Source organism: Rhipicephalus microplus, chromosome 1 (assembly GCF_043290135.1).
Source record: "Rhipicephalus microplus isolate Deutch F79 chromosome 1, USDA_Rmic, whole genome shotgun sequence".
Classification (NCBI taxonomy): domain Eukaryota; kingdom Metazoa; phylum Arthropoda; class Arachnida; order Ixodida; family Ixodidae; genus Rhipicephalus; species Rhipicephalus microplus.
This window is the reverse complement of record NC_134700.1, coordinates 121325368-121343926: the sequence shown is the minus strand read 5'-3', so window position 1 is coordinate 121343926 and position 18559 is coordinate 121325368. Positions and strand designations below refer to the sequence as shown.

Here is an 18559-nt window from a genome sequence, read left to right as displayed (position 1 = left end):
GCCACCTTAATCAGCTACGCCGTTCAGGTAATTTGCCAGGGGAACCTCCCATTCAAGCAGCCACCTCGACGGAAGCTTCGTTCCACTTAGCCTGGCATCTCGCACCAGATGAATCGGCGCCGCCGCCCGCCGGCCCTGAACACAAGAGAAACGACACCCAGCGAACGGAGGCTTCTCTTCCTAGTGCGTCCAGAGCGTCTACGAGCCCACGGCGGCCCCCAGATCGCTTCCAAGCGACAAGCTAAGGAGGGAGGAGATGTTGTGTTCCAAGCACCCCTGTGTCACGAGCGAGCTCCAAACCCGCGAAGGACCGCTTGCTGAAACTACTTCCAGATGTTGACTCCTCCCCTTCCCCCGCTCGGCGCAAACGAGCCACCATCGTTCCCCCGGCAGTTCGGCCGCCGCCTCCATCCGAATAGGAATAAACTTGTTTTTAACCGTTCGAGGCTGTCTGAGCTTTTTGGACTACCGCGACCAACGCGTATGTCTATGGGCCGACTACAACACCGGACATAACACAAAGCAAAAGCTGAACGTAAAGATTAAGACTGTGCTACCCTCGAACCTGATGAGATGCATTTCATAGTTGCATATTAGGCTCTTAAAATTAAGCCACCTTCAACTATTTCTTCTTCGTGCCCCAAACGTGTGAGAATCGACATAATATACATACGTTCGGCAACCTCGAGACCCTGAGAAATAAAGCCTAACGAAATTTTCAATCATCTAAACTGGTACGCATTCGAGACACGATGAACAATGTGGATGACTGCAAGCTGTGCACTCCTAACCTTTCCTATTTTTTATTCAGCTGCTCTTTGTTGGTGGTGTTAACTTCCCAAAAGGAGAAAAAAACACAGATGTGACTTTGATCACGTAGTTATGGCTACAAAGTGCTTCCATATATCCGACCACCAAACTAAGCGGTGCATCAGTCACCTGCAACATTTCCGTATCTGCGTTTGCAAAGCCTAACTATTTCTGTGCATTTTTGTGCGTGTTATAATGACATGTCAATAATATTTCAACAAAAGCGCTGTTGTTTGTAAGTGTACAATTAAAAACTAAACTTAAGCTACTGCCTATGCCCAATGGTTTGTAAGCAATGTTACTGTGTCTTAGAACACGGTGTAAACCAGTGCATTCTCCTCTCTGCATTCATAACAAGTAGGCAACTAGTTCTTCCGTACCTGTTGAAGAGTACTGAATTGGTCATTCTGCTTGGAATAATGCTTTTGCAAGCCGTTTGTATCTGCGAAAGCATCGATATCGGCTTCGTATTTTCGGCAATTCCGTCTGTTGTAGCACGCTTTACTCTATCAGTTGTATTTGAGTAAAACAGCAATAAGGGCTGTCCTTGCAATGCTATCTGCTGTTCTGACTACAAAAAAAAATGTTGGCTCACTCTGTGTTAATGAATGAAGCAAGGCGTCTCACATCTTGAAAATTTTTCAATACTGGCGCAGTATTGATTACATGAATTGAACTGCTACACTGTATATCAGTATATCAGCTAGATCTGCAGTAATATGAAAGCTAGTAAAGCAGAAACAAGGATTCTATAAAAGGAACATTTATTGCGTGAGAGCTAAGTTTGTTCAAGTAAATGTATATCACATCTCAGCCCTTTTGAATTCACGAAAATTTTTCTTGAGCTGTATTAAAAGAAACCCTAAAACAGTTTTTCGAATAACCATGAAGTAGATACACTAAAGAGCTTATTGGTTCACAAGTTGAACAGAAGTAAAGTTTTAAGAATTGGTCCAGTGTGAGTGAAGTTGTAAAGATTCGTCGCATATCTCAAACGCTTTCTCTCTTGTGTCTTTCCAATGAAAGTGCTGGACGCTAAGCGGTGGGGGGGGGGGAGAGGTATAGCATGGGAAAAAAAATTACGCGACGTCCTCGTGACTATGAGACTATTTGCTATCGTGACTATATGACAATTTGCTTTCTTTTTTTGGAATACGTGCCTTTTTAGTCTAATCACGCGCGCACGCGCGGACAAGTCACGGCCTCCTGTGGTGATCCCTGTAACGACCTGTGCACCATACTCAAATAAACCAATGGCCGATAGAAGTCTTTGTACTTGAAATTTCTTACCTTACTGCGTCATTTGTCGAGAGAATAGACAACAATTTTCAGCTGGCTTTGTTGATTGATTCTCAACTGCAGGCCATTTGCTGCGGTATATTATTTGACTCGCGTATTGTCGGGAGCCTCTCCTATCGATCGACGGTGTTTTCTGACCATGCTCTAAAAGTGCTGCAGGGACGCTTCAAGTTTGTTTTACCCCAATGCCTTGATCTTTTTTCGCGAATTCAATCATCTTGTGGAGAATGTGACCTGAGAACAATAAATATTATTCATCTCTTTCAGGTTTGTGCACTCTTCTCCTGCTATATTGTTCTAATGAACAATGCGAGTACCAGCACATTCTTATTTCTTCCTTCCCATCAAGGTATTAAATTAAGCATAACGCAATAGGTTTGCTGGAGCTAAAGCTCACTGGTTGTTTATACTAATATAGAGGGCGAATGATGTAAGTTGCAGAGTTAGTTATGTATTGTAGGCAAGTTCCACGATTTCTCATTATGGTGCAGTCAACTTTACAAGAATAAACTCAGTTTCAAAGCTTTTCCGTAGAGGCAGGCTACGTGGCGGGTGTGAGAACTACTGGCGCTGTAGTCAGATTTTGCTCCCGCGGCCAGCGCATGTTGTGATCGGCAGTGGCGACATGTGAATGTTGGCCTGTATTCACACGTCTCGTCAGGAACTGTTTTTGGCACTGTATAGTTTCTTTTATGAAACAGCTTTTGTCATGTATGAAGCGTAGCGAAAAGGAGCAGGTTTATGTACAGTGAGATACGCTTTGCGCCGGGCTTCAACAGTGTTGAACCCAAAGAAGGCTCCGCTGCACGCAACTTGTTTCTTTCTTGGTAATTTATTTATTTCCGTTGTACGTAGTGGCACATTTCCAGTGGCCAAGGTAAAAAGCTGCTAGAAACAGCATGAGAAGCTTATATCTGTAGCCCCGGTCTCTTTTGCCCGGTGGCGATTGTACGAAAAGTTCTTGTCTAGCCTAGCACATTACCGAGACTTCATAATGTCGGAAAATGAAGATTATCATTTCATTCTATTATTATTGTCATTATAGACGAAGGAATTCGGTGATATCTTGGAGGTGCTCTTTTGCCCGGTGGCGATTGTACGAAAAGTTCTTGTCTAGCCTAGCACATTACCGAGACTTCATAATGTCGGAAAATGAAGATTATCATTTCATTCTATTATTATTGTCATTATAGACGAAGGAATTCGGTGATATCTTGGAGGTGCATTTCTGATGGGGATTGTAGGCCCGTGCGCTCAAATTTGGGTGCACGTTAAAGAACCACAGGTGGTCAAAATTTCCAGATCCCTCCATTCTGGCGTCTCTCACAATCATATGGTGGTTTTGAGACATTAAACTCCACAAATCAATCAATAAGGTGGAGGTGCCAGTTAAGTTTTCCTTCTCGTTCGTTGATCTCCTTGATCTGGATTGAAGTCCCGTCAAGGAGATTATCGGCGTCGATGAAGCAGGAGGCAGGTTGGAGGTAATGAAAATTTGAAGGTATATTACAGCGAAATATTTACAGTCATATGTACATCTTGACGAAGCACACTCATGATAACACAGACATCAACAGCGTCTTACTCTTCTACTTACCTTTTCTTAAGTTAGAGCCTACAACACTGTTACTACATACAACGTACTTAGTCTCACTGTTCGACCACCAAGTGGTTACGGCCCAGACAAAAGTTGCATCGTACGGAGTCGTACTGATCTATCAGTTAAGTGATTGCAGCCTCGACTGAAGAGAAACGGATTCCCTCCAGTCTTAAGCATCTTGCGGTAACAAAGAAAAAGGGGAGGGGGCCACTGCTGGTCCGCCTCAACATTCTCTCATCCAATCTGTTTCCACTAAGATTAAGTCAGTCCCTACTGGGCTGACCTTACTCTCGACAGCAGCGCTTCTACAGTTTAAACAGGCGTTTTGGTACTCTTTCCCATCATGTCTCTCTCTCTCCACCTCCCACGCGCTCAGGAATTCTAACGCTCGGGAGATATCGGCATTGTAGACCCGGTACATTCATGCCCTTTCCCACACCCAGCGAGCCGAGACGAACCTCCAAAGCCGGAAATTGAATGATTGCGCGCGGAACGTAATTGCCCCCGCAGGTAGCAAGCGGCCTTTGACTTTCTCCGCTTTCCTTGTGCTCGGGTCGTGCATCGCTGCGACTTTGAGCCGATCGCCAGGGCAGAGCGTGTCGCCTACTCCCACTGAGCTCGCGCCCGGCCGCGGAAGCAAGACGGGGTCGCTTAATCCCATTGTGCGTTTGCCCCCGGCGGCGGCGACTTGTCTCTAAACCACAAACATTCCAAGCCGGTTGGCAGAGCGGGTTCGTTTCACATTGTGTGTTTGTCCCCAGCAGCGGAGCAGACGGACGTAGTTTGCATTCCAGGGGATAAGTGGTGTATAGTTACACGAGCATACCGAGAGAGAGTCGAGAAAGAAGCTTTGTATAACGTCGCTTCCCGCGCTGTCGTCCCATGCTCAAAGGAAGCAATTTGCGACCTTGCCGAGAGAGATCCGAGAAAGGAGCTTTGAATAACGTAGCTTCTGGTGCTGTCCCATCCGCACGATCAACTTATGAGCGGCAAAACATAACACGTCCCCCCTAAAGAGTATACTGGGCTGTCTTACGCTCAGTGATACGATAAAGCACTGCCGCGATTAAGTCACTGGATTTTCTAACCACACTACAGTTGTACACAAGCATCAAACACAATTGCAAGTCAACACTACAGGATAATACACTAAACGAAAACAAATACATGCTAAACAATCAAGTACAGCATTGCTGCTTCAAGCAGTGAGATCACTAGTGTCTGTTTCTTGAATTGTCAATCACACAGTCCACAATATACAGCAGCACGTGGGCAGGAACATTCACGTCCCCCCCATTTCGCATGGCACTGTTATTCTGATGGCTTCCATGAACTATTCTGAAGCCTAGATAACGCATCCGCATTACCGTTACATACTCCCTTCCGATGTTGTACCGACACATGATATCGCTGTAAAGCCAGCGCCCATCTTGTTAATTTCGCCCCGTGCGGAGTCGAAGTTGCAAGGTACGACAGCGGATTGTGGTCAGAAACGACGTTTACTATGTCACCGAAAAGCCAGTAGTCAAACTTCTTTAAGACCCATATTATTGCGAACGCTTCCCTCTCAATTGTCGACGAACGCATCTGGGTCGGTGAGAAGCGGTGGCTTGCAAAGGCGATAGGCCTCTCTTCTCTCTCGGCTGACATTTGTGCCAAACATGCTCCCGCCGCCGTAGCTGATGCGTCTGTGAAAAGCCAGTAGGCCTGAGATGGCTCAGGGGTGTTTAGCGCCACGGCCTCGCACAAAGATCGTTTTAGAGTCTCAAATGCCGCCTGAGCTTCCTCCGGCCAGGGTATCTTATTAGGTACCGCTTTCTTTGTTAACAGCGTGAGCGGGCTCGTCACCTCTGCATATCCCCGGACGTACTCTTGATAGTAGCCGCAAAGTCCTAACAGGCTGCGTAGTTCCTTTTTGGTGCGCGGTGGTACCAAGTTCTTAACTGCTGCTATCTTTTCTGGGTCTGGTGCGTGTGTCCCTGAACCGACAATATGCCCCAGGTAATGTATGTGGGATTGCGCAATCTGACACTTCTCCGGGCTGGCTTTCAGTCCCGCCTTCTCTAAGACTTTAAGAATAATGTCTAGATGCCTTAAGTGCTCCTCCCAAGTGCTAGAAAAAATAGCAATATCATCTACGTATGCCGTGGCATACACTTGATGTTGCGACAAGAGTTTGTTCACCATTCTTTGGAAGGTTGCCGCGGAATTTTTCAGCCCGAAAGGCATCACTTTCCATGCGTACAGACCTTCATGCGTTACAAATGCGGTGAATTTCTGACTCTTTTCTTCCATCGGTACCTGCCAGTACCCGCGCCTAAGGTCCACTACCGTAATGAACTGCGCTCTGCCTACTCGGAAAATCAATTCCTGAGGATTCATCATCGGGAACGCATCCGCTTTGGTGACGGCATTTAGCGCTCTGTAGTCCACACACATGCGGATAGTCCCATCTTTTTTTCCGACGCATACTACCGGGTGTGCAAACTCACTCTCCGTGGGGTAGATCAACTTCCAAGACAAAAGTTCGTCAACTTGCCGGCTGACTTCTTTCTTTAATAGTTCCGGCACCCGATACGGAAACGCCTTTTTTGGCTGGTGACCCGGTTCTATCTCTATTTTATGTTCATCTACCTTTGCTATACCCGGAGTGCCGTCAAAGAGTGTGCGATGTCTTTGGAACACCGCCTGTATTTCCTCCTGCGCGTCAGCATCAAGGTGAGCAACCTTCTCGCTCGTTACCACTAGCTCTTCCCGCTTCACAGTGGCCGGCCGTAGGGCATATTCCACCTCCCCAAAATCATGGTCCTCATCGAAGACAACCCCAATATGACTGACTCTTGCATAGTAAGGTCGAATGTTGTTGGCGTGGACACTTTTAACCTTTCCCTCAGATGTTTCAACACGGTAAGAATGTTCGCGCTCACGTCCAACCACTGTGAATGGGCCTAGCCAATTAGGTGACATTCTACCACTCCGATCATTGTCGAAAACTACAACTTGGTCGCCAACGTTAAAAGCTTTGAGCCTGCTGCTGCGATTATAAGCACTGGCGTAACTCTCCTGATGAGTTGCACTAGTTAGCTCAGCTATATTAGCGGCCGTCTCGAGCTGCTCCTTGAGTTGCTGTAAATACTTTGCGGGGTTTTCTCTCAATGTTACGGGCACCGGCATTTCTCCCGTCCAAGTCTTCTGCAGTATTAGAAGCGGTCCCGTGGGATTCCTTCCATACAATAGACGAAATGGAGCTACTCCGGTTACCTCATGGGGGACTTCCCGATAAGCCCATAAAACCATTGGGATCAATTTGTCCCAATTCTTGGAGTCTCTTTGAATGACATGATACAACATGTTTTTAGTACTCGGTTCCACCTTTCTACAACTCCATTACTCTCTGGGTGATCTGGGGTTGAAAATCTTGGCATGCAACCTAATTTCTCCAGCATCGTTTGCGTGAGCTGTGATTTGAAATTAGTGCCCTGATCGGAGCAGATCATCTCCGGAACGCCTGTGCGACTGAATATCTCAATCAGTGCATCACAAGTCAAAGAGCGCAGTGGGATCACCTCTGGCCACCTCGTGCAAAGATCCACTAAGCACAGTGCGTACTTATGCCCTCTCGCTGACGGTGTGTCTAGGGGTCCGATCACATCTACATTGACAACTTGGAAAGGGTGCTCGGGTCTAGTGAGCGGAGTTATAGGCACTTTATCCGTGCGACGCTTGTCTGAACGAATTTGACACTCATGGCACTAACGACAATGCTCTAATATCTCCTTCGCCATACCCGGCCAAAAAAATTATACCTAATGCGAGCTCTTGTTTTCTTTGACCCTAGGTGCCCCCCGCATTGTGACTCGTGTGCTAAGTGCATCACCTCTGTGCGCTTATCTTTGGGGACAACTAGCTGACTCACTCGAGTGCCTGCTATTGAGTCGCAGTGGTATAATAGTCCGTCTGAAATGAACATGCCGGATTTCCCACTACGCGCGTCTTCCCAACATTTCTTTAGCGTAGTGTCGCCCAACTGCACATTGCGGAACTCTACTCTTTGGCCTAATGACGCCTCCCTTTCTTCATCAGTTTGCGCCTTTTCCCCGGAATCATCTTTCTCCTCCAAGGTAAGATTGCAGGCAACTACCTTTTGTTTCTCTACTGCTTGTTCCGCCTCGTGAGCAGGCTCGGCCGGCGCTCGACAGGGTGCCAGAGGGCTGCTGGCCTTCAACAAAAGTTTCCAATCGTCCTTGGTCAACAAACAATCTGTGCCCTCGACGAGCTCATCAGTTAACGCGCAGAGTAGGTCGACGTTCTGAGGCTTTGTAACCTCTCGCGGGCTATTTAATTTGACCGGTAACGTAGCTAGCCTTGCCTCGATAGTTTTACCAAAAGCGGACACCAATCTTACCGTGCCAGACGGCTCTACAACACTTCGCGGAAGCAGACTCTCCCGGATGACGGTTATCTCACTCCCCGTATCCAAAATCGCATCTGCGGATATGCCTGCACATGATACAGGAATTAACTGCAGTTTATCTGTGCCTTCACCCTCGTGTTTCAGAGACTTCACCTTTGCGCTAAGTACTTCAATAGGTATTTCAGTATCCGTCTCGTGGGATAACGTTACCTTTTGAACCTTGCGCTTTGGCTCGGTAGCCTTCTTGGGGTTGTTCTCCTTATCACTAGCCTTCGGGCACTCTTTAGCGAAATGGCCTGAGCCGTGACATAAGTGGCATTTCAGAGCCCCTTTCTCAACTCGTGTCGCCGGCTTCTGCCCCATTTCTACAGTTGGTTGCTTTGAAGCACGCCCTTTCCCTTTCGCTTGTTCGAAAGTTTGGAGCACTTTCGCGATCTCAGTTGGCCTAAGCCATCCCTCGCCTTCCCTTAATCTCACATACTCAAGACCCTCCGTACTAAGGCCCGATTTTATGCGGTCAGCAACCATGAGTTCTGCCATCACTTCTACCGTGTCTGCTTCTCTCACTTGGAGGTAGTATGAGAAATAAGTTTTCACGCGGGACGCGAACTGTGCCCACGTCTCTTCCTTACGCTTTACGGCTCTTTCGAACCTCAGCAGGTACTCTGCCGCAGAAAGCTTCAGTTCCGTCAGCACTGCTGCTTTAACTGACTCATAATCTGCACTCTCTTCAGGGTTGAGGTTACGCAGTAGGTAACGGACTCGCTCAGTTAGCGCTGGTATAACCAAATGCACGCGGCTCTCGTGCGGTACCTGGTAAGTAGCAAAAAGTTTTTCTACTTCCTCAAACCATAATGGGACATCCGCGTCACTCGGCAGGCGGAACCCTTTTAGCACTTTTGCACATTGCTGAACAGAATCGAAACCCCCGCGCCTCTGATCACCCGTCTCCAACCCAGAGTTGGACAACGTGCCATTGAGACGCTCCGCGTTCATTATGGCCTGCAATAGCTTTTCGTACTGAATCTGAAGTTTGAGCTTTTGAATTTCAAGCTCGAGCGTTCTCGCTTCGCTTGATTTCGGCAAAACCTGAGATGCCTGCTGCATCGATTCTTGCCTCTGAGTAAGCACTGTCGCCTCATTTGACTGATCAGAATTTTGAATACCATCATTGGATGGTTCTCGACTCCGATTCACATCTGCCGCTCACGTACCCTCATCTTCATTAGACTCCATTGTTTTAGCACCCCCGCGTGTTCTCACCATGTGCTCTACACATAAACTGCCATGCCAACTAGAGAAGAACGCAAGAAATCCTGCTCACCCTTTGCTGTATGCACTGTCGCTCCCGGATCTCCTCCACGGTGCCGGAGTTGGCTGCTGTGGGAGCGTCTCGACTTTGCCGCTGTTGGCTGTTGGATGCCTTGCCCCTCGGTCCTCTCAGCGCTGGTCCGGTGTATGGTGCTGCAGAGCTCGCCGATCCCTATCGACTGTGCCAGTTAAGTTTTCCTTCTCGTTCGTTGATCTCCTTGATCTGGATTGAAGTCCCGTCAAGGAGATGATCGGCGTCGATGAAGCAGGAGGCAGGTTGGAGGTAATGAAAACTTGAAAGTATATTACAGCGAAATATTTACAGTCATATGTACATCTTGCCGAAGCACACTCATGATAACACAGACATCAACAGCGTCTTACTCTTCTACTTAACTTTTCTTAAGTTAGAGCCTAGAACACTGTTACTACATACAACGTACTTAGTCTCACTGTTCGACCACCAAGTGGTTACGGCCCAGACAAAAGTTGCATCGTACGGAGTCGTACTGATCTATCAGTTAAGTGATTGCAGCCTCGACTGAAGAGAAACAGATTCCCTCCAGTCTTAAGCATCTTGCGGTAACCAAGAAAAAGGGGAGGGGGCCACTGCTGGTCCGCCTCAACATTCTCTCATCCAATCTGTTTCCACTAAGATTAAGTCACACCCTACTGGGCTGACCTTACTCTCGACAGCAGCGCTTCTACAGTTTAAACAGGCGTTTTGGTACTCTTTCCCATCATGTCTCTCTCTCTCCACCTCCCACGCGCTCAGGAATTCTAACGTTCGGGAGATATCGGCATTGTAGACCCGGTACATTCATGCCCTTTCCCACACCCAGCGAGCCGAGACGAACCTCCAAAGCCGGAAATTGAATGATTGCGCGCGGAACGTAATTGCCCCCGCAGGTAGCAAGCGGCCTTTGACTTTCTCCGCTTTCCTTGTGCTCGGGTCGTGCATCGCTGCGACTTTGAGCCGATCGCCAGGGCAGAGCGTGTCGCCTACTCCCACTGAGCTCGCGCCCGGCCGCGGAAGCAAGACGGGGCCGCTTAATCCTATTCTGCGTTTGCCCCCGGCGGCGGCGACTTCTCTCAAAATCACAAATATTCCAAGCCGGTTGGCAGAGCGGGTTCGTTTCACATTGTGTGTTTGTCCCCAGCAGCGGAGGAGACGGACGTAGTTTGCATTCCAGGGGATAAGTGGTGTATAGTTACACGAGCATACCGAGAGAGTCGAGAAAGAAGCTTTGTATAACGTAGCTTCCCGCGCTGTCGTCCCATGCTCAAAGGAAGCAATTTGAGACCTTGCCGAGAGAGATCCGAGAAAGGAGCTTTGAATAACGTAGCTTCAATAACTGGCCTATCACTCCTTTCTTATCGTCGCCGCATTGCTAGCCTAACCCTTTATCATAAGTTTTTTTATTCTTCACTCAATCAAGCCCCTTATATAACAGCCGCCTCACGCATTTCCCACCGCACCAGTCATTCACTTCAAGTTGCCCGCCCGCCATCACGCACCACTACGTTTGCTGCTTCGTTTTTCCTCAGAGCAGCTTCAGACTGGAACGGCCTGCCCTACGACATTGTCACAATTGCCTCATCATCTACCTTCCTGGAACGCCTCACCAATCATCTGCCATGTTAATTCAATTTTAACTGTTTGTTTGCAATGTTAATTGAATCTCCGCTGTTTTGAATTGTAATCCCACCCCTTATGTAACACCCCCTGAATGGGGGCCTTTAAGGAAATAAAACTGAACTGAACTGAACTGCTGGTGCTGTCCCATCCGCACGATCAACTTATGAGCGGCAAAACATAACAGTGCCCCAACTGGGTAATATACAGAGTGTTTCAAGAACTGAGTCCTATATTCTTTAGAAAAATCAGGAAAAGTCGCCATTAGCTCGCCGTCTTCACAGTTGCTTTTTCTGTAATGGCAGGTATATTAAAGGCATTAAGCACATCGTTTATAACAGTATTTAGTTCAACTTTTTCTTTAGTAGAGTTAGGCATTTAAGTCAAAGGGAAAATTGAAGTACTCCATGCGAACAACCCTGTAAGGTTGTGCTCAGCATGACATCCTCCGCCCCCTTCCTTCTTCGTAACACATCTTCCCGAGAAACGGAACCGGCTCAGCGTGACAACCCCTTCCTCGCTTGCCTGGCCAGTTAACGAAAAATGGCACCCTGCTGCTTCCTTTACTTCTCCTGCTCCATTCATGAAACCACCTGTCCAGTGTCGACGAGGGCCACGGGCAAGCGAGGCCGGGGATTATAAAAGGAGCTCCAAGGAAAATACGAGGGTCTTTTTGCTACTAGGAGAGTTTGCCGGCTAGACACCGGCACGATCGCCTTAGGCCCCACTGTGGGTCCTACTGTGGCTGACATCAAAGCACTCTAAATAGTTTTCTACATAAATTTCTATTCATAAAACGTCAAGTGGTGAAGGCATCTTCCTCCAGGGAAAAGTTACGATGACGGCGGTGATTAACCTCGCGAAGCAACGAACCCGGCTTTGCTTCGCAATCAAGAATCTGCTCCGAACCGTATTCCGAGTTCGGACGAAAACTTATTCGCGCAGTCGCATAGGATCACCACTCCTTGAGTGACCACAGGACGAGCCCTTGGGACAAGGCGACCCAAGGACGTCACAATGAAGCAGCTTCAAGTTCTGAAGCGGCGTCAGCGGCGAGCAACTAGCCTCATCTGCGGGACATTGTGAGGGCCCAGAGCAGCCGTCCCCGCCAGGACCACACCGAGCGGCTATCCGGCAGACATCCAAGCACCGATCCCCGACGCGACGCCGGCCAGCCATCTAGCCAGAACGACAGACGCTAGCACCGAGATCACCGGTGATCAAAATCTGACACAGCGGTCAACACTACCGACAACAAAGTGACAGGGTGAGCCTTTCCTGTCACATTCCTGATGAGCATTATCTTGTTTGCGCTGGCTTGCTTATATGCTCGCTAGATACGGGCATTTAAACCCCGACAAGCGCCACGGAAGCTTGATGGGGAATGAGAGCGAGAATGGTGGGGGTGAACAAAACCTTCACATGCCCGGACCTTTTAATTCCGAAAAGAGAATGCAGTACAGGCTCAAGCTCGCCGAAAAAAAAAACACAGCGACCGCTTCAGAAAAAATTGCAGATCACCCAACTTCAAAGAGAAAGCCCGGCGCAGACGCAAAACATCGGGGGTAATTCAACGTCCCGGAGCGATCAAATGAAGCTCCTCGGCCACTATAGGCGAATGCTGTCAGGGCTGTTTTAGAAATTTTCTGCCGACGTGGAAGTACCGTCTGGTTCAAGTCAGGGGAGAGCTCGTTGGAGGGACATTGCCAGGGCATGCGTTTGATTGAATAGTACACTTCTGAGCTGTCTGGGTATTGTAAATCTATGCCTGAGTTGTAACGGCTTAGTCGGCCTTGTGGTGGGTACGATCTGGTTTGCCCCATGCGAAAAGCTACATTTTGTGCGCGTTCGAGCATTGCACGTGTTAAAGGGTATTGGCTTCTATTGTTTCGTTAGTAGGTGGTAATTTCGTGAAAGGTGAGTAAAGGATCCTTAAACACTACGTCTGGGCCCGGCTCTTCGGTGGCTGATTGATCGTGGCGGCGGGTCAGTTCTCGCGCTCGATCACGAGACATTTCGTTGAGGTTGGGTTGCTGTGGGTGGACCTCTTTGCCCACGTGGCCAGGAAACCAAGAGAGGTAGCGCAAACCCATGCATTTGCGTGTTTGTAGAATGTGGGATGCTTCTCGAGCGATGTTGCTGCTTTCGTGGGCCCGAATGGCGGTGCAAGAGTCTGTGAAGACATGGGTGTGTAAGGGGTGGACCATCGCTAAAGAATTGCAACCTGCTGGACAATGGCGCTCGTCGCTAGCCCAACTGAGGCGGCTGAGCGTAGGGCTCCCTCGCCATCTGCTACTGCTAGTGCGAAGGTGGAGGAGTTATCGTATTGCGCCACATCGACGAAGACAGTAGAGTTGCGATTCGCAGTAGTCCGGTTGAGGATCACGCAAGCGTGGGCCAGGCGTCTGCCTTTATTGTGTTGCGAGTGAACACTTTGCGAAAAGGGGTTTACCATGTAGGTAACGCGGGCAGCCGTGGGGAGCATTACTGCACGTTCAAGGTAGGGATGTGGGCACATGCCCTCCTCGCTTAGAATTTGGCGGCCGGCCTTAGAGGAGGAGAGGCGGATCACTTGGGCCGTGTTCTGAGCCTCGACCACTTCATTGATGTTGTTGTGATTGCCTAGTAAATCAAAACGAGTAGTACTCGTGTTGTGGGCTAAACGAAGGACAAACTACTATTTCCCTTACTCGCTGGACTGGTGGACAGATACCGAATATAGTAACGTGCAACCGTTATCTTTCGAATAACCTGGCCCGCATTCCATGGAGCGGCCTACAACTACATTGTAATCACAAATCTTTACTGTAGCTTCATCTCCTGAATTCACTCCCGTGTTCCTGAGAAGGGATGAAAATCCTTGTGGACACAGCATGCAGAATCAACCCTTATGATACTCTCACGTGAACCATGCTCAAACACCTGAGTGCTGTCCACAAATACTCTACCCTGCGCTACTTCCTCACACTCTCCTGCCCTAATGCTAGTTTTCTTGCCTAGCGCGTTGAAATCTTCTTGGATGCCACAAGAAAAAAAACTGAAATCGGACATTCTCACTTTGTGCCTGAGCCTTGTGATCTACAACTATTTCTGCTATTTTACTAGACCTCTCCTATCACATCACCTAGCCACATTTACTCTGGCCTTCGTGAGCCTCTCTTTTTAGCACAGCTTCTATCGCAGCTGTCAACCTCGGTTCATTCGTGAAGCTGCTCCTACCAACGCATGTGCTAGCCTTTTTTACGACTCCGATTTGCCTTGCACTGAACTGTTCCTCGCACTTCTTCTGTGCTCGCTGTACTGACTGACCATTCCTCTGCTGCAAGTCCCACCCACGTTCTAGTCTTTTACACTGGCGTTTGATTCTTCTCAGCTATTTCTCTCATCACGTTTCTGTGTTTTCCAATCATTACCATAATTTTCTCATTTGAAATACCGAAGCGACTGAATAACGCTGCTTTGGCAACTTCGTATTTTTCGAAGTCATTTCAAACGCGAGCCAATACACAGGTCATGACACTTGGAAGAACGAATATTAAACCAACACACCAAAAATTATGGTTCATCTCTACCTATGCGCAAACACACTCGAAAGACTCAAGGAAATGTTCGATGTTTTCACGGAATCTGCATGCACGTAGCTTGAACGTACCCCACTTGCTGGAGCCGCACATGCTGAATTTCTCTTTCACGCATGCTCAAATTTTAACCTTTCGTACTCCTCGTGTAATGCTTGCATCGTCTTTTTGTGTTTTGCCGTTCTATTTGCCAACTGTACTTCCTCTTGCTGTTGTGTCTTCATCTTGCACGCTATTTGTGCCTGTTTAAATAAGATCTTATTTCTGAAGTACTCAATGTAATCCTTGTTGTTACACTCAACCATTCCTTTACGGATTTGAGATGTAGGAGTATCCTCATCTACTCGTATATTGAGGGCCAACATAAGTCGAACAAGTTGTCAGTTTATTGAAGACCATGGCGACTACTTTGCTTTAGTTCAACTGTGATAAAACGCAAATTCACCAGCCTTTGTCTTTTGGGTCTGGAGATATTGAAGCCTGACAAATTCTACAGCGAAGGCCGAATTCCTAACCACTCAAGCATCACCACGTGACCAACCTTTCTTTTTACAATTTTTCTATTTCTTTTCCACGTCTCTGTTTTCTCCAACTTCCCAAAAGTTCCCCGAAACGTACCCTCAGAACAGTCGAAAAACTCACACATGTTCCTACTGAATTCTCTGACCTATTCTGTTTTCATAGTTTGCTCAGATGATCGCCGAGTGCTGTTCTGTGCTTCGATAAGAACCAGAGGTGCTATGCAGTTGTTCGTTCTCTATCTTCTAACGGCACAAAGCCAGGCACTCACCTCACTACGCGCGGTCGTGGTACGCTGCGCCGATCTCGCCGAATTACAGGGCTAGAGCTGTCGGCTAACCTCCGGTCCGTATCACTCTCCGTCGCAGAGTCTAATGCCAACGCTGCCGTCCAGTTGTCTCCACTGGCTTTTGCAGGCACTGGAGGTCCGGGTTGAAGATGTCGAGGCAGGAGAAAGTTGAACTTAACAGAGGGTTAATTTACATCATATACATGGTCAGCTCTCGTACATGGCGAGACCTCGAATAAGTCGGATTGCTCAATATAAAAGGTACGTTTTCCCCAGATCCTTAGATTGGAGAACGTGTGTGGATAGCACTGTCCGATGACTTGTCACCCACAACCTGTGAGAGTGACGTCCATTCACGGTCTAGTACACTTCCATTAGGTATGCGTGGTCATTGAGCTGCACTTTGGCACCAATGCGGCTTTTCCTTGTGTGCGTGACGCTGGGTGATGCATCCCAAGCTCACGACACCATACATCAAAAGGGCCAATGCCACCAAGCTCAAAAGGATCCGCCAAACTGCTCGCTTAATTAGCGGGGCGATTCTAAGGAAGATGTTGCTACCACGTAAACACCTGACGTCGTCTCGTGAAGGGACTTACGGCTACTCATGGAACGGTGTTTCGAATCCCGGCTGGGAAGGACAATACGTGGCGGATATAAGCCGCCAGCCCTTCGGTGACTTTTTTGAGGATCAAAAGAACGCCGCTCCCTATTAAGCCAAGGTGCAGGTCGCAACAGCTCCTCTACATTTATATGATAAGCATTTCTTAGCGAACTTCGGCGACATTGAGCGTATCTATCTATCTAGCCGCCTACGACTTTTAGCTCTCTTGGCGGTTTCTATGAAGGTATCAATACCAAACTTGGTATGGCATAACATGACTGAATGAAGAACATATTTGACTAGGCTTACAATGAAAGTCGTGACACGCATGTCATTATTGTCATAATTTACTATTCATGGTCCTGCTGCTCAATCGGTGGCTTCGTTCACATGGCATATTGCGAAACTGGTATTGTATGGCATAATTGCTTAGCGAACACAACCACAGACCCTAACATGAAAATCATGACATGCGTGTCATGTAACATCATGACTACATGCCACGCCCATGATGCGCTCGCGGATGTTTCGCTAGCATCACACACACGAAGTTTGATATTACAATAGGCGAATGGATGACAAAGGTAATCAACAGGTGCAAATATGATAATCATGAAATGCGTCTCATGTAACAACATGACTACATGTCATACTCATGATGCGCTGGCGGCCTTTTCGCTAGCTTCACTTATACCCAATTTGTTATTATGGGACGTGAATGGATGACGAAGGTATGATACGGGCTCAAACATAATAAACATGAGATGCGTGTTATGTAATAACATGACTACATGCTACGATCATGATGCGCTCGCTGCCGTTTCACTAGTTTTCCATGTACGAAACTCACTATTACGCAACGTGGATGGCGGACATAGGTAAATGACACACCAAAACATGATAATCACGACATGCGTGTGATGTAACAACATGATTACATGCCACACTAATGATGCACTTGCGGCTGTTTCGCTAGCTGCACATATGCCAAATTTGGAATTGCGTGACGCCAAAAAATGGCGAAGGTATGTGACTGCTGCAAACATGATAATCATGAGATACGTGTCATGTGAGAACATGACTACATGTCACAGTCAAGGCCTGAATACCATTCGACGTGACGCGGCGCACGTGCTCGCTGGCGTTCATTTCATCGCGTCACGCCGGTGTTGCCACGCAAGGTGGCGGTCCTTCCATATACTCGCAGGCACGTGCCACGCTGCGTCGCTCTCACGCATGCGCGTTTCATCGCGTCCGGCTTCCCTCCATCACGAAAAGAGAGAGACGCACTGTTGTCTGGGTAACGCATCTGCGCGAAATGTAGCATGTCGCATTTTGCACCAGTTGCCGTTGGGCCGGGCCGACGGACGCTGGTTGCGCCTGGTGTCAGACTATAGAGTGGTCGCGTTTTGTCAACGTAGCCTCGCTCTGCCCACTGTGGGCGCGTGTCACAGCTACATTGAGGTATATTGGGCTCTTCATTATGCGCTTGCGGCCGTTTCGCTAGCTCAACATATACCCAAGTTGGTGTTATGTGATGTCTATGGAAGAAGAAATAAATGTTTAGTGCAAGCATGATAATCCTGACAAGCGTGTCACGAAAGAACATGACAAGATACCACTCTCATGGCGTGCGCGCCGCCGTTTTGCTAACTTCACATATACTCAATTCGGTATCACGTGACGTGAATGAATGACGAAGGTAAATTACTTATCCAAACATGACAATTATGACACGGAAGTCATGTACGGTATCATTTACCTCCAGCTCGTAACCATTGTGCTGATTTTAATGTGACGTATCAACATTTCTCATTCGAGCTTCGAATATCATCGATTGCCACTATACGGGGGATCTGCCATTTTTTAAAATTATGAATGTCTTTGATAGCAAAAACTTAAAAAAAAGAAAGGATGTGGCTTTTTTATTCTTTTTTCATCATTATTTTATGTGTGAACTTCACGTTTACAGGGTCAAGATAATGTGTTATGAACTAGGGGACTGAAAGACGTTAAGAGATTTAAAGCACTTGCTTTATCTCTACGAATCCCAATTTAATTGATCCACAGATGATGAGAGGTAGCCAGCTGTTCATTTTGATGGTGAAAAATACCTATTTCGAGAAATAAGGAAGTATAATAGGAAAAGTTTGAAGTGCTTCATTTTGCATTTAGCACGCATTTTTTGTGCCTGAATGGTTCAATGCCTCAAAAGTTGTGAAGGGTTGTCTTCTTGCCAGTAATTATGTTCTCATAAAAAAGAAAAGTTACACATCTTTAGTGACTATTCAGTGACTATGGCTTCTATCAAATCGTCAAGGAGATTCAGGAACGTGGTTGCGAGGGTTAACTATAGTATCACGAGTTTGAAGGTTGAAAAAGGTGAAGCGACCGAGAGGTACGCCGTATTTCAAGGCTTCTAAAATATTTTAGCATCCAGTTTTCTTTAACATGCGCTGACATGACACTGTATATCGACATTTAGTACTTGACTTTAAT

The 18559-nt window shown here is 47.5% G+C and overlaps 1 protein-coding gene across 1 annotated transcript in view; it reads right to left on the bottom strand.

Moving 5' to 3' along the window:
* The window catches only part of LOC142765666 (uncharacterized), a 177165-nt gene that overhangs the window by 102108 nt on the left and 56498 nt on the right, over positions 1–18559 (bottom strand). The window contains exons 4-5 of the mRNA XM_075867063.1: positions 9448–9587; positions 7712–9269 (exon numbers count right to left, since the gene is read on the bottom strand). Coding sequence (XP_075723178.1) covers positions 7712–9269; positions 9448–9587 — 1698 coding nt within the window. The remainder of the gene's footprint in view (positions 1–7711; positions 9270–9447; positions 9588–18559) is intronic.